Source organism: Ailuropoda melanoleuca, chromosome 4, assembly GCF_002007445.2.
Source record: "Ailuropoda melanoleuca isolate Jingjing chromosome 4, ASM200744v2, whole genome shotgun sequence".
In the NCBI taxonomy this organism is placed as follows: domain Eukaryota; kingdom Metazoa; phylum Chordata; class Mammalia; order Carnivora; family Ursidae; genus Ailuropoda; species Ailuropoda melanoleuca.
This window is the reverse complement of record NC_048221.1, coordinates 18,187,996-18,203,321: the sequence shown is the minus strand read 5'-3', so window position 1 is coordinate 18,203,321 and position 15,326 is coordinate 18,187,996. Positions and strand designations below refer to the sequence as shown.

At 58.0% G+C, this 15,326-nt stretch overlaps 1 protein-coding gene across 1 annotated transcript in view; it reads right to left on the bottom strand.

Moving 5' to 3' along the window:
• Positions 1-15,326, bottom strand: part of BSN (bassoon presynaptic cytomatrix protein) — an 89,450-nt gene that overhangs the window by 17,427 nt on the left and 56,697 nt on the right. The window contains exons 4-5 of the mRNA XM_034657208.1: positions 8,047-8,931; positions 232-678 (exon numbers count right to left, since the gene is read on the bottom strand). Coding sequence (XP_034513099.1) covers positions 232-678; positions 8,047-8,931 — 1,332 coding nt within the window. The remainder of the gene's footprint in view (positions 1-231; positions 679-8,046; positions 8,932-15,326) is intronic.

The following is a 15,326-nucleotide window of genomic DNA, read 5'->3' as shown; positions in this document are numbered from 1 at the left end:
TGCTCAAAGAGAAACTTTATTAGATCTAATGGTAGCAAAACCCACCAAAGCATCCAACCACGTGCCAGACACAGGACGAGCCTAGAACTCACAGGCTCCAGGCCCGCCAGGGCCTCATCCAGCATCCCTTATCTCCTCCACGGCCCCAAGGGGCCTGTCCCAGAGAACCAAGCCCTTCCCTAGACCATCCCACCTTAGAGCTAGGGTCCCCGGGAAGTGAGGTGGACTGACCTCCGACTCCCCACCCTTGGGGGCTTCTGGAAAGGCCTTGACGACAGGGGTGGCAGGTTCAGTCCTCCGGGCCCCTGTCTTTCCTTTGGGAGTCCCAGGAGGTAGGGTAGCCTCTGGAGGTGGTTTTGGCCCAGGCTCGGCTTTAGCTGGGATTCCTGGCTTCTTTTCCTGGGCACTGCTCGGGGTCTTGCTGGGTTCAGAAGCCCTGAGGGGCTTGGCCTGGGGGCTGGCCTTGGTGGGCAGGGGACTGGCCTTGGCAGGCAGGGGGCCTGATGGCTGGCCCGGCCCCTGTGGCCCTTTCTGCTTCGGAGGGGCTGCTCCTGTCGCCCGGAGAGGGGCCCCTGAGGGGGGCTGTTGAGAGGCGGGCAGTGGCAGGGGGGTCGGCTCCCCCAGGCTGCCCTCTAGCAGCCGCTTAGTTTGGCAGTTCAGACAGAGCCACTCGGTTTTCTGTAAGGAAATGGAAGGGGAGGGGGTTGATGAAAATCACAAAGACACTGGAGTACTCAAAGAATATTTCCATGACTATTTCTGTAACTGTAAGCAAGAAAACGTCTTCCAAAGCATGACACTGAAGGCACGAGGAGAAAAAGACGGGTAGATTTGTTGCCCCCAAATGACACACCTCCCCATCCTTCAGAATTCAAATGATAAACCAAGAAGAGGGGTCCCTTCCTCACCCCATAGCGAGCTTTTTCACCCAGCCAGAAAAAGAGACTCGCCGGGGAGGGGAGGCTACAGGTAGCACGCGAGTCTGGGGCAAAGGGGTGCTGGTGTAGAGTCCAGCAGTCCAGAGCCCCTGCAAGCCAGGCGTGGCCTCACACACCAGCCTTCCCCACACCCTTCCCAAGTAAGGGCTGTGCTGGGAGGCTGCAGACTCCTGGGGCCAGGGGAGGCTGTCTGGGAGAAGCCCTGCTGGGAGGATGGGGCGGCCCACAACCCCCAGCCCAAGTCTCCCTGTCCAAGGTCAGCAAAGGCCCTCAAGCAGAAGCCTCCTCCTGCCCCCAGGGCTCCGGGATATTCCTCCGGTGGGGACCGTGTGTGTCCACACTGAGGTCAGGGGCCCTGCTTCCTCCAGAGCTGGGTGGGGACCAGACCCTCGGCCATCAGTCAACCACTCTCAAGGTCACCTCCTCTGTCAGGCGCAGTGCTGGGGGCTGGAGACACAGCCAGGATGAAGACAGACACCGGGGCTGTTGGCAGGAAGCGTTCCTGGAGTCCACAGCCCCAGACTGCTCATCCAAGTGTGACATGGGTAGCAGTGGTGAAGGTCCGAGAACACCAGAAACCAAGCCTGATTCCCCAAGCTCCAGCTGTCTGCGCAGGGGCAAGGTCTGAGCATCCCAGGCCCCGAGGGGGTAATTTCTGCAGTAGGTCAGAGGCTGATGGGGGCACATCTCCCAGGAACTTCCTCCAGAGTCAGGACTCCTGGAGGCCCTACCATGGCCCACAGGGGGTGAGGTGGGAAACCACACACCCGTGCCTGCTCTCACCCCAGATGAGGGAGCAGAGACTTGACACTCTGACCTTCTTGCTGCTGCTCGTCCCAGGTGCCCAGACACTTAGGCTTCCACCAGCAGCTTGGCCACTAGGCTGGCCATTAGGAGAACCACAAGACTCAGAACCACAGGATTGCAGAGCCAGGAGACAGGGCAGGGAGGTGGCCCTGGGCCCTCACCAGCCCAAAGTGCCTCGGCACCCTTACCTCGCACACTGCCCTGAGCCCATGTCAGACCCTAGCCCGCCTGGCAAGTCCTTGGAAGCATGGTACCCCCAGAGCACCTGCCTACAGCCTGGCATTCTCAGGCCACCGTGGCAGAAGCCACGCCAATGATTCTGCACTGGTTTCCTGCCCACAGAGGCACATATCACATCTCAGGCCTGGGCCCCAGCAGATGCCAAGCCAGGCAAGTGACAGACCCCTGGTGTGTGTTGAGGGATAGGCCTGCTCCTTGGGCTTGTTACTCTGGGCCTTGAGGTCGCTCCCTGAGATTGGAGCTCTGACTCTGCCCTGAGGCCCTACCCCATGCACAGGGCCTGAGCAGAGGGGCCCAGCTATGGAGGGTGACCCTTTACAAGTCCTATGTGTACTCACCCTGTTCCCTGCAGGGCCTGGCCTTAGCACCACTACTGACCCCCTGTGGACCTTATCTGATCCTCTATGTATCCCTGACATAAACCCCTGAGAAGCAATGGGTGCTGGCTACTTGCTGGGTCTTGGGCTCACTTGGCTTGGTCTCCCCTAGAGGTGCCTGGGAAGAACGCTAGACAGGTTGAGCCCAGGCCCTGAGAGAGAGGGGGTACGGAAGAGCGCAGAGCCTGGGCCTGAAACCCTGCCCACGAGCCTCTGACGTCAGCTGGGGACACAGTGGAAATCCCCCCAGGTCAGAGGACCGTGAGATGACAAAGAGACCCTGGTGAGGTGAGAGGGGTGAAGGCAGAGGCCAAGGGAATTCTGGAAATGAGAAAAGCCCCAGGATCAGGAAGATGGGGTTAGCATCTAGGCCCAGATCGGGGGTGGGGGGGGGTGCGGGCTGGCCCTATGGCAACATTGTCCTGATTCCATTTTGGGTCCTGGCACACAGCCATTCCAGGACAGGTCTCTCGAGGTTAGGACATCTGCCCTGGCTCACCCCGGTAGCTTTGCAAACCTCTGACCCCTACTGGCCCGCAGACCCCACCCCAAAAGCAACAGTCCCCTGTGAAGCAAGGGGAAGGATGGTCTGACCTCATGCCAGGGGCTCAGGGGCTCAGGGCCAGCACACGCAGCAGCCTGCTTCCCTAAGCCCAGAGGCCCAGCCCTCAGCAGAGCATGTCACTTGTGGTCACACGCTCCCCAGTGTTTTGTTCCTTCCCACGCTATTCACGGAGGCCGCCAGGCTGCAGAAGGGGCTGCCCAGTTGGCCCTGTTGCTCCTGGCTCTGCTATAGCAGTCAGCCAGGAGGGGAGGGAAGGCAGGCAGGGGGAGGCATGTGAGATAAGGGCTAAAAATAAACACCTGACCTGGCTGCTGGAGGCCCTTCCCCAGCTCTCTGGAGGTTGGGGGGAGCAGAGTACAGAGCGCTGGGGCCTGGACGGGTGGAGCCTGAGGAGCCCTGGCCCCAGACCTAAGTCTTCCGGGGAATGGGAATGGGGTGGGAGGCAGGCCAGGGGAGGCTCTATGCCTGGGGGTTGGAATAGAGGTCCCGCTTTCTTTATTCACTCAGCTTTCATCTCTGCCCCCTACAGCATGCCCACCCCACTCCACCCCTGCTTATTCATTCCGTTATTCCACTCATTAATTTGTTCACTGTCCCCTTTAGTGTTTATTTCCTTATTCATTCATTTACTCTCCCCCTTAGTGTTAATTCCCTCATTTATTCATTCGCTTGCACACCCTCTCTTATACTCTTCCATTCTAGCCCCAGATAGCCCCAGGCTTCAGGGAGCAGCTACCTGCCTCCCCTTTTCCTGTCCCCCTTGGCAGGCGGGCAGGGGATGATCTGAGACCTGGGAATGGACAGTGGGAGGCTTGATGGCCACTTCTGCCTTGTCTCCCTCTGTCCAGTTCCCTTCTGGGGGCAGGAAGGTAGCAATGCCCGAGGGCAATCACCACCTTATGGTGGGAGGTGGGGTCGAGGTGAGGAAGGGGAAGCAAGTTGTCCAAGAGCTGGTAGAGTACCCACAGGTGGACGAACCCTGCTGCCTTCCAGAACCACTGGCTACTGTGCCTCAAGGGCCAAGGTTGCCCAGTGAGGCTGCAATGGACGTTGGGTACCCTCCTTTGCACTGCCTGCCATGGTCTGAATGACCCTGCAGAACACAATTTCTGTGTATGTGGAGCTAGCCTGTGTCAGTCTGATGACAGCGACACCAGCCTGACCAACACCCCATCGCTGGCTGCTGGGCCCAACATAGCCCCATGCCCAGCCTCACTGCCAGACCATGGGCAGCAGACGAGAAATCCAGAGAAGGGATGCCCAGACGTGACAAGCCCAAGACTCAGCCACCGGACCACGAGCACGAACATCCCTGGTGCTACTGTTCTCATGCTTTGACCCTGCCCCTCCCTGCCCCTGGACATGCTTAAGCTTCTCCTTTCTGGGCCTTTTCCCTGAGAAGAGGAATCCTCCCTGATATCCCCAACGTGCGCCTTTCTGGCGGGGCCGTGCTCTCCTCATGCTCTGGTACCAAATGTGTCCATTCCCCCCGGGGCATCCCTCATGAGACCAGGGTCTTGCTCTGGCCACGGGGTTGAGTCACACCCAGCTAGTTGGGGGCCGGCGGGGGGTGGGGGTCTTTCTTCCCTGCATGGAGACTCTCTGTTAGGACACTCCAGTTCCAATCTCCTGGCTGTGTGTTGAAACTCGCCTAAGTAGCTGAAATGCAGCATCTCAGCTGGTTCTCCCAGAAACTTCCATTCCATGTGGAGGAGACAAGGCTCCCTGAGATCACAATCCCCGGAGGCAGCTGCTGGCCTCTCATCTGGGACCCCCGCTGCACCCCCTGCCTCAGATAACCCCAGGCCAGCCCTGCATAGCACAGGCACCAGGCCCTTGGCCAAGGGAGAGCTGACTTCTCAAGGGTATCGCTGGTATTTTGGCAATTATAATAAGATCAGAAACTGGCGGTGTTACTATAACATTTCCAATTCCACTAATTTCTTCACAAACTCTATTTTTAACTGAAAGCCAATTAAAAATTAAGCCAGAGGGTGCTATTATCCTTCAGAAAGATAAATAGGTAAAAAATTTGGAATCAACAACTCTTAATTATGAAATGACTCACTAAATAACACTATGGTTATTTTTTTCCCCCGGAGGAAATTTCAGAGGGAAAAGGGATCCAGTTCTACTGTTTCCTTCATTGTATGCTCTGGACTCCCTGTCTAGAAAGAAGGTAAAAGGGCTTACAGCTCCAAGATGTTGAGGAAAATCCCCAACCTGACAGCCCAGACAGCTGGCTCTGGTCTCGGCTGGAGCCACAGCAGGTTAACCAGGCCAGTGGGGAGCTGGCAGTGGGGCTACCCTGGCCCACCCCTCCCTCAAGCCCCCAGTCTACTTGCAGACAGTGGTCCCTCTGCCTCACACTAGGCACAGAGACAGCACAGTCATCCCAAGCCTGGCGGGCTGGCCTCGGTTAGCTGGGTGTGGGAGAGACAGCCAGGGCAGACCTACCCCTACCCGCTGGCCCTGCCGCCTCACTCCCAAGGCACGATGTGTCGAGGACACCTGCGGAGAAATGAGGAACCTCTAACCAAAAACACACAAAGTAGGTCACAGGGAAGCACACAATTGCTCCGAATGTCAAGTGGCCATTTGCCGAGGTGAGATCAAAGACGGCCCGTGGCCTGGTTACAGTGAAGAAAAGCACCGGTGCTGGTGGGAACCACAGGAGGGAGGCATCGTGGCTGCCCACCCACACCTTCCCCAGGACCCCTCTGGAGATAGCAGCATTAACAAGCGGAACCATGGGGCGCCTGGGTGGCGCAGTCGGTTAAGCGTCCGACTCTTGGTCTCAGCTCAGGTCTTGATCTCAGGGTCGTGAGTTCCAGCCCCAAGTTGGGCTCCATGCTGGGCATGGAGCCTACAAAACAAAACAAAACAAGAAAGAGAAAAGAAAAGGTGAAAGAAAAAAAAAGAAAATAGAAAAGAAAAGAAAAAAGAAAAGAAAAGAAAAGAAAAAACCAAGCAGAGCCATGAGGAGAAAGGAGTCGGAGAAGCTGGGCCACCCTCTGACTGCTGTTACGAGCAAGAGGCAAAGAAGCAGAGGCCTCGGGGTGGGCGGGGGGGTGAAGCTAGGACCAGGACACCCAGCAGCTCTGCTGTCAGGCCCACGGAACCCATCAGATCCTCTGGTGGCAAGTGTGGTTCCGGCCAAGGAGGCAGCCGTGACGCAGGACATGGAGACAGCAGGACATGTGGGACTGTTTTCCTAAACATCTCGGAGCTGTAAACCCTTGTACCTTCTTTCTAGACAGGGAGTCCAGAGCATACAATGAAGGAAGCAGTAGAACTGGATCCCATTTCCCTCGGAAATTTCCTCTGAAAAACGAACCAGGGGCAGGGGGCGATGTCGGCTGTGAAGCTGGAGCTCCAGAGCCCAGGAAGGTGACCACCAAGCAGCTAATGCGAGGCTTGGGTCAGAATCCACGTGTTCCTCCAGAGTCAGCATGTGGCTGAGACATGTTTGGGCACAATCAGCACTTCCTCTGGCCCGGCCCGGGGGCTGCTGAAAGGAGCTGTCAGGAACGTTTACACTCCTGGGCAGAGACAGTTTTCCCCTCTCTTCTGTACACGTTCTGCCGAATGAGGACATGTGGGCCAGGAGGTCTCTCCGGGACAAGGGGCCCCTGGGCCGGGCCAGCGCAGCCGTCCAACAGGGCTCACAGTCCCTTAGTGTCAGGGCGCCCCACGCAAGTGGCAGTGAGTGTGTGCCTGGCAGTCTCTGGACTGGAGCTCCTCTGGCTCTGTGGTGTCCCCTTGGTGCCCCCTCCCCACCCCAGCCAGCCAGGCCAGCTGTCCTCCAGTGAGCCACTGGATCTAGGGCTCAAGAGGTGGCAGTATGGGGCCCAGAGGACCCTGTGGTCCTCATCTGAAGAAGTCACCTTGCTTCATTAGAGCTGCCTCTTTCTGAGTGTTGGAACATACGGCCTATGACAGCCAAAGCAGTCTTCCTTACCACCCACCATGGGCTGCTCCAATGGAGGCCCGACCCAAGGCAAGTCAGAACAAGGTGCCAGAGGCTCGCCTGCCCCACCGCTGACCACGCATGGCTAAGCCTAGGAGCCCCAAGGGCTCAGGTGGCTGCCCAGGTGCAGACGGAAGGGCTGTGGCTTAACCGTCTCCTGATGCGACACAGCTGGGGATACATCCGCCTGTCAAGATGAGCCGATGGCTCATCCTGCCCCTAAGGACATTCTGTGGAGTGGGACACACCAGCTATGCCCAAGGCAGGCAAGGTAGGTTTCACGTGGACGGCCCTGCGCGGGGCCGAGTGAGTAAGGGGAGGAGCAGAAAGAGCCTCCAGGTCCAAGCACATCGAGCTCTGCCCAGAACCTCTGCACTTCCTGAGACTGCCAGGCTGGGCTCGAAGCTTTGCGAGAACACTGGGCCTCCTGTTCTTTTCCATCTGGCTCTGCACAGTGCCCAGAACCCTTCCTGGGACCTAGGACTGCAGACAGACAGGCCCCAACCCCAGAACTCCCTCCAACTTCCCTATGGGTAAGAAGAACCTCTCTGAGCATCCCCACAAGCGGCCCCAGGGAGAACCAGGCCCAGCCAAAGGAAAATATGTGGCCCAAAGACTATGGCTTTGACATGTAAGCATCAACGTCCGTGACCTCAGGAGAGGGGATGGAGAGAGGACCCTCCCTGGCTAGGCTGGAGCCTGAGCGATGGGGCACAGCCCTCTGCCTAACAACCCTCCAACCCCTGTGTGGGTCACAGACTGACGGCAGGATGGGGCCTCAGGTTCTTCCCACCTGAGCAGGGGAGATTAGTGCCTTTCATCAGACCAGGCCCATGAGAACTGGGAACGGGGAGGCCAGTTCAGGGCCTCCCAAGCCTGGTGACCTCTGGGACTGGCCCCAGGGCACCGGTCAGCCAGTCAGAGGCAGCGGGCACCATTCCCCCATCCACTGTGCCGGCCCACAAGCCTGGGGCAGGGACAGAAAAGGGAGCACAGCCCCCTTGTCGCTGTGTCGGGGCAGCCCTGCAACGGCTAACAACCGGCTCTCTGCAGCCCTTTCTGGCTCCCCAGCCTCCTGTGCCCCCCATTACTCCTGGTCTTGGCCCCCCACCAAGGCCCAAGGGAACCCGCTTGGTCCAGCTCTCTTACCTCTACCAGGTGGGGCGTCGGGTTGAAGCCACACAGGTTGCACACCTGGAGCCTGCAGGTGGTACAGGTGTTGTAGTTGGCGGGGCCCTTGCTGCCCACGTTGAGCTCGGCTTGGCACAGTGGGCAGGTGGCCCTTTCCTTCGGCATGGTCTTTGGCTTGGCAGTAGCCTTGGTCGCGGCCTGGTGTTCTGCTCTGCCATGCTTTGGACTCGTTGTTCCCCCAGTTCTTGCCAGGGCTCCAGGCCCCAATCCAGGACCTGTTCTAGCTCCAGGCTCAGTTTTGGCTCCAGGTGCTGGCCCAGGCCCAGGCCCTGAGCTTGGGGGTCTCGGGCCAGCCTCCTTGCTGGCATCACTGAAGACGATCTTGGGTGTCCCTTTGCTGGGGGCAGCCTGGCCCTGGGGCTCAGCCTCAGGCTGCACAGACATGAGGGTACTTGCCTGGGTCAGCAGGGATGCACCAAGGCCAAAGAGCTTCCCAGTGAGGCCCTCCTGGGTCTGCTCGGCAGCACCAGGCCCAGAGGGCACTGCAGTGGCACTTTTGGCCAGGGCCTCTCCTGCAGGTGGCCTGGGCTCCGCTGTGGAAGGCTTGACAGGGGGAGGGAGCTGAGGAGACGCCCTCCCCACCTCCGGGGGGGCAGCTGCTTGGGCAGGCCCCGGCACTGAGGTGGCCCTGGCTGTCTCAGCCTGGCGGGGGCCAGGCTGGGGTGCCCCTGGGCCCTGCAATCTCTCCTGCTCTGGCTTCCCCAGGGGCTGTTTGGCTGGGGACTGGGCAGGAGACAGGGCTGGGGAGTGCAGCTGCTGCTGGCTCTTGGAGCGAGGCGCGGTGGTCATGTCCATCCCCAGAGCCCTCTGCATCTGGCAGTTCAGACAGAGCCACTCCTTCACCTGAGGAGGAAGCATCACGGTCATCAGGGTGGTCAGGACTGGTGGTGCCCGTAGCTCAGGTCCCCGCGGGCCCACAGCAGCCAGGGCCAGCTCCAAGCATAGGCAGGAGCAGCAAGGCCCGCGCAGGGGTTTCTGGGCTGCCAGGGGACAAAGCTGAAGGGACCGATGGCATGGCCCTGACCTCTGGGAGCTGCCAGGTGCCTGGAGCAGAACAGGGGCAGTCACACACTCCCCACCCCCCAACCACAATCCACTGCCTAACGGACCCTGCACAAGTGTCCTCTCACAGCCCGCCTGCTGTACCTCTGATCCGTGTACATCATCCCATCCCCACGCCCCTCCTCCCACCAATGACCCCCAAAGCCTCCAACTGGTCACTCTCCTTCCCCTGCTGCCCCGTTTGGGCCATTTCCACACAGCAGCCAGCCTGATCTTTTAAAACATAAACCAGGACAAAAAGGATGGCCTTAGTACAGTGCCTGGTATGCAACAGATGTTCAATTAAAAACTTGCAGGGGCGCCTGGGTGGCACAGCGGTTAAGCGTCTGCCTTCGGCTCAGGGCGTGATCCCGGCGTTATGGGATCGAGCCCCACATCAGGCTCCTCTGCTATGAGCCTGCTTCTTCCTCTCCCACTCCCCCTGCTTGTGTTCCCTCTCTCGCTGGCTGTCTCTATCTCTGTCAAATAAACAAACAAACAAAAAAATCTTTAAAAAAAAAAAAAAAAACTTGCAGAATGAATAGAGTTGGAGAGTAACAGGAGGGAGAGGGAGGCATAGACGATAAAAAGAAACCATGACCCCTGTCCTGGAGGAGCTTGGAGCCTCGCTGAGGACACAAGATGGATGTGAACAATCTGGAAAGCAAAGTAATGCCATATCAGTGATGATGTAAGCAGAATGAAAAAGCCTTTTTTTTTTCCTTAAGCAAGTCACATTTTTAAAGAACACAGGATAATCTGTGCCTCTAGAACAAACAAGCATGTGTGCCTATTCCTGTGATGGACACGGAGTTTCCTCTCTGCATCAACGCCTCCCCCAGGAAAGTGAGTGCGAAACTTGGGTTGGGCCAATCACTGGTTTCAGCAAGGGCCGCAGGGCTGGGCATGTGGCCTTGCAAACAGGGCTGAGCAGAGCCCTTCCATGTTACTTGGTAAATGAACAGCAGGAGAGAGAGAGTCTTTTTGCTTTTGGGATTACTCTTGGAAGAATGTGGTCTTGGAGTGGTCAACAGCCTTCTTTCCCAGCATCCAGGGAGATGCTAAGGATGACGTCAATAGACTCAGAAGTGGAACCAAGGTAAGGAGAAAGGAGCAGATCTGATGACTTTGTTCAATTCCCTGGATTCGGCTATGCCTTAAGTCTACCCCTGGACTTTCAGTTACATGCACCAACGATTCTTTTTCCTCCAAAAAATCTACATACAGATCAGAGCGTATCACTTACAGGCTCAAATCCCTTAGTGGAGTCCATCACGCATGCCCTGGGAACTCACAGCGGACCCCGCCCTAGACCATCCCTCTCTCTAGCCTCCTTCCCTGCCATCTCCCCTCAGTGGTCTCACCCCAGATACGCTGGGCCTCCTGTTCCGCCCAGTAGTTCTCTGAGCTCACAGTTTTCTCTGCCCCTGGGCTGGCTAGCTGTACAGGCCTCAGATCTCCCCATCAGGGCGCTCTCTGGCCACACCATCTAACATCCCATCCAGGCACGCTGTCGCTAACCACCCAGTTTATTTACATCACAGTGCTCGTTCTTTCCCGAAGTATCTACCAATATGTTTCTCTGGGTAGTTTTCTGCCTCCCCCCCTCAGCTAGTGAGCTCTCGTTGAGGTGTTCTCAGGACTGTCATGCTGTGTGGCACAGAGCAGGGCTCATTCCAGAGAGGCTTGTTGTGGGATTAATCCCAACAACCTATTCACAGGGGGCACAGTTCCCACAAGGCCGAAGCTATGAGACTGGAGACTGGAGAGGCTCCTCCTTTTCAACCAGACCTGAGGCTGGAGGCCAAGGTTGTTCCATCTACGTTTGTAACAGAGCCTTTGAAAGCATGATGGTGGCCCAGTCACCAGGGAAAGGTCCCATCCTGTTCCTGAGGATAAAAGCCGCTTCTGTCCGTCCTCAGGGGTGCCTTCCATCCCGCTCTCCGCCTTGAGACCACAAGGCTGTGTGGCTGCTGCTTTGGCTGACTCGCCAGCTGGGGAGCCGGGGCTTGGCTGTCTTGCCCAGCACCACACTCGGCTTGTTCACGAGCATCCTTGCATTTTGTCTTCATAGTAGAGAAAATCAAGGTCTGATAGAATGTAACCACATGCTCTTGTGGTTAACCCGCTAGGAAGTGGTGCTGTGGGTGAGACCAGCCCTGCCAGCCTGGCCCGGCTCCTGAGCCGCAGCCTGGAGCCTTCTGCATTCCTGCCTCTTCCAAATGCCAGCAGCCTCATGCAGGTCAAGTCATGGGTCTAGAAGTCCCCTCTGCAAAACCCTGGCAGAGCCCTCCAAGACCAAGCCCAGTTCCAGAAAACCTAAGAACAGTGATGCCTTAGCACTGGGGTATGAAGCTCTGCCAAGCTGGGAACTGTCAACTCACCTAGACGTTTTTGGAGACCCAAGGTAGCTTTGTCTACCTTCGGACAGAGAAAGCCTGAGAGGAAACAATTTGTGTCCCTGGGACTCAGTCCGAAGAGCCCTTTAGAAAGGTCCCTCTTGGCTAGGGAGGGCTCACTGGGGAGAGCAGAGGGGGAGCTCCCCGGGGCAAGCTGTTTCTGCTCACCCTCAGAGGGAGCCTTGGATGGGATTACCCTCCTGAAGGGAGGCCCAGGTCCTGGCGCAGGGCAGAGCCACAGACTCAGTTCCTATAGCGGGTGCCTACTGTATACCCCAGGCTCCCCTGCTTCCACGCACCTGCAGGCCACAGCTACCCTGGGACTTTCTGAGAAGAGGGATCTGGGAGGTAAAGTTCCTTATCCTGGGACTTCAGAGTGACCCTCCTTCAGGTTCTGGACAGGGTTGAATAAGGGCATGTGCTAAAACTCCTGCACTCACCACCAGAACCTTCCCTTACCCAGCCTCCGTCACCCAGGCTGTCACAGACACTCACCTAAAATAGAACCTCTCCAAGAAACAGCTAAAACACCCCTTGGTGACTCATAGCCCAGATGGGCACAGCTATTTCTATCCAGCCTCTTCTAGACGGTGAGGAGCCTTGACCACGCCCTCTCCGTGCCCCACCTAGGCTCAGGCCCAGGCAGACAGGCCCCGCGTGAAAGGCCTCCCAGGCAGGACACTGGGAAGGGAGCTCTCTGAACCTAGCAAGACTTCCCTGGGCCTCCCTCACCGATCATCAGGAGCTGGAGCTGAGGAGGTCAGCCTCAGCCTCTTCCTTCCCGCACCCTTAGCCCACTTGCCCACCTAGGCTGGGAACACATGGCCAGGACTGGGGCAGACTCCTCAGCCCTGGGACCAGCAGCAGTGAGAGCCTTCCTCATCTGTACCAGTGTCTGTGGCTCTGTGGCCCCCTCTAACCCAGCTGCCCACTAGAATCACAGGGAATGGCCTTCTACTAGTGTGATAGGAAATCTCTCTTAGAGTCCTGCGGTCTAGTTCCTCCACGAGCCTGACCTGGCAGGCTAAGCTAAGAGGACTTCCCAGGGCTACACTGAGGTGAATGGCTCTGCCAGACACTAGGTTTCGTCAAGCTGACCCTTCTTGCCAGCAAGGAAGCCCATCCTGCCATCTCAGAGGCATAGACGCCTGCACACCCCAGCCCGGTGGGGGCCTGAGCAGCACTAGGGATGCGAAGGCTCAGTGTGGTGTGCAGGCCAAGAGCTGCCTTGGAAGTGGGAGAAGCAGGCGCTATAGGAAAGTGGCTTCCCAGAGAGAGCCACTGCCGGCCCAGCCAGGAGCCTGTGGGGGCGGGGTGGGGGCTTCAGAAAGGCGGGGCCTCGTGGGCTCTGGCTCTGAAGGGGCCATCCCTAGAAGAGCCTTTCTCAGCTGCTCCTTCACTTGAACTGTTCAGTGTAGGGGAAGGGCGGCTAAGGTGGCACTGCTCACCCAGGATCCGGAGGCTGGGGCCAGGCTGGGGGCTCTGTGAACCACACATTGAAGGAACAGCCAGCCACGATCTATCTGCGGTGGCCGGTCCCCACTGCTCCCCACACTGGGCTCTGGGACAGAGAGGGGACTGTGGGCACTCTGGGGGAGGGGTTTCTGCATCTCTCCCACAGGGACACTGGTGGCACTGAGACCTGCCACCCTGTGTCCCAGGCTCACTGGCCATCCCCAGCCCGAAAGGATGCTGCCCAGGAAACGTGCTTCTGCCTCACTGTCACCTCCGAGGCTCCAGGAGGTTCTGAGGGCCCCCAGCAGCAACAGATTCTCTTTCCACTCTCCCCTCCTGCCACCCCACCAGCAAGGAAGAAGGAGGCGCACAGCCATCCCTTAGCCTGCCTTCCCGCAGGGAGTGGCGGCTTGCCTCTGAGGCCCAGCCCTCCCCAGGGGAGAGGGCATTCGGTGGTCAGTCACTCTGCACCAACATGCCTGAGGCCGCATTCATGCTTTTTTCCATTTTGGTACAAGTTCAAACATCACAGAAACAGCTTAAAAACAAGCCTTCCCTGCTGGTTCCTGGGAGGGTCCCACCAGCCAGTGTGACTCTCCATTCTCTTCTGGACTGTGAGCCTTTGGCCAGGCCTCAAGAGAAGGCACATGTCCCAGTGTGGTCCCTGGACAAATGGTAGTTCAGAGCAGGGATCGGGGCTGGCCTGCCCCCTTACTCTCCCCACAGCACTGGACATACCACCTGCCTCATCCAGCACCCAGCTGCCTGCGGCCTTAGGGGCAGGCAGGTGCCACAGGGGCCCAAAGGGTGGGGCACATTAATCCAGAACTGGATGGATGAATCAGCCAGGCACAGCCCATCAGGGAGGCCCTAGGAAACTGCCCAGCATGTGAGGCCAGGATTCGGGGAGTGGAGGCTGAATCTAATTGTTGCTTGGGGCTGGAAGGCCTCACTGGCTTGGAGCTCCATGAAACGGAAAGAATCCATCTCCCAGCTGATCCCTACAAACACCTGCCTTCCTATGTCTGGTGTTCAGCTCCTCCCAGCCTCCCCTGGACAGCCTCCCCTCCCTCCCAGGCCTTCCACTGTGCCCCACAAAACAACCTTTCCTGCCCAAGCCAGCTCCCCAAACTCCCTATGCTCTTCTTGGTCCCCCATCGACCTCTCTAGGAGAAACTGGACTCCCTGGACGTCAGAATGTGGTAACCGCTCACCCTCCCTTTAAAGTCCCCGGGACCCCTGGGGCTCAGCCCTTGGCTTCCCCACACTTCTCCCCTCCTAGCTGCTGTTGCCCTCCAGGCCCCATTCTCCTGGCCACTAGTTCTCAAAAGCCCCGTGGCCCTTGTCTCCCAGGCTTCCACTGAGCTGACTGCCACCGCGCTGACTCAGCCAGTAGCGCTATCCCTCGGCCTCACCCTCAAACCCACTATCACCCCAAACCATCTCCTCCAAAAGCACTCTGTACCTGCCCTCCTCCAGCCTGCTAGGTCACTTCTGGCCTCCCCACTGTAGCAGTCCTTGGGCCTCGTGGGGAACCCACCCATCGAGCCTCTGCCTTCACATCTCTTCCTGCCCAGCTGAATCTATGGTCTATCATGCAGTCATTCTGCCAGATGTCTGTGCTCTCTTGACCTATGTCTGCTTCAGAACGAGGTCCAACCACAGGCCTGTTTTCTCCGGGCCTCTACCCAAGCAGGTAAATGGGTACCAGGCAAATGGGCTCACCGTAAATGAACACTGTCCCAGCTTCTCCTGGGCCCCCGTAGCTGCCTGGTTAACGCACTCTCTCCCTCTCTCCGGGAAGCTTTGGTCCACAATGGCTGGTTCAATTTCTCCTGCTCCCCTCCCTGCCTGGCCCCCTCCCCTGCCTTCTGGCTCAAACCACTGCCCTGCTTCCGACGTCTTCAAGAGGAGCCACACGATAGGCTGCCTCCTCCACACTCAGGATCTAGACCTGCCTCTCCGGGGGATCCCAGTCCTTCAAGCACACCCCCTCCCCCACACCCCTAGGCATGTCTTGCCTCTCCCAGAACTCAGTACCGTGGTCTCCTGCCTCCCAGAACCCGCTCCTGTCTACTGCCTGGGCTCTCTCCTCTCCTCAGTCAGGCTTTTCAAGACTTGTCCACATAGACAACCCTCAAAATCCGCTATGCTGAGGGAAAGAAGCCTTATCCGAAAGAGCACATTCTGTGAGATTCATTGATATGAGGCTCTAGGACAGGTACAACTCGTCCATGGTGGAGAAAAACCAGAATAGCAGTTGTCTCTGGAGGAGGGGTGGGGATGGACAGGAGTGGGGCCTGAAGGGATTTTCCAGGGTGACGAGGATGTCCACCTCGAGAG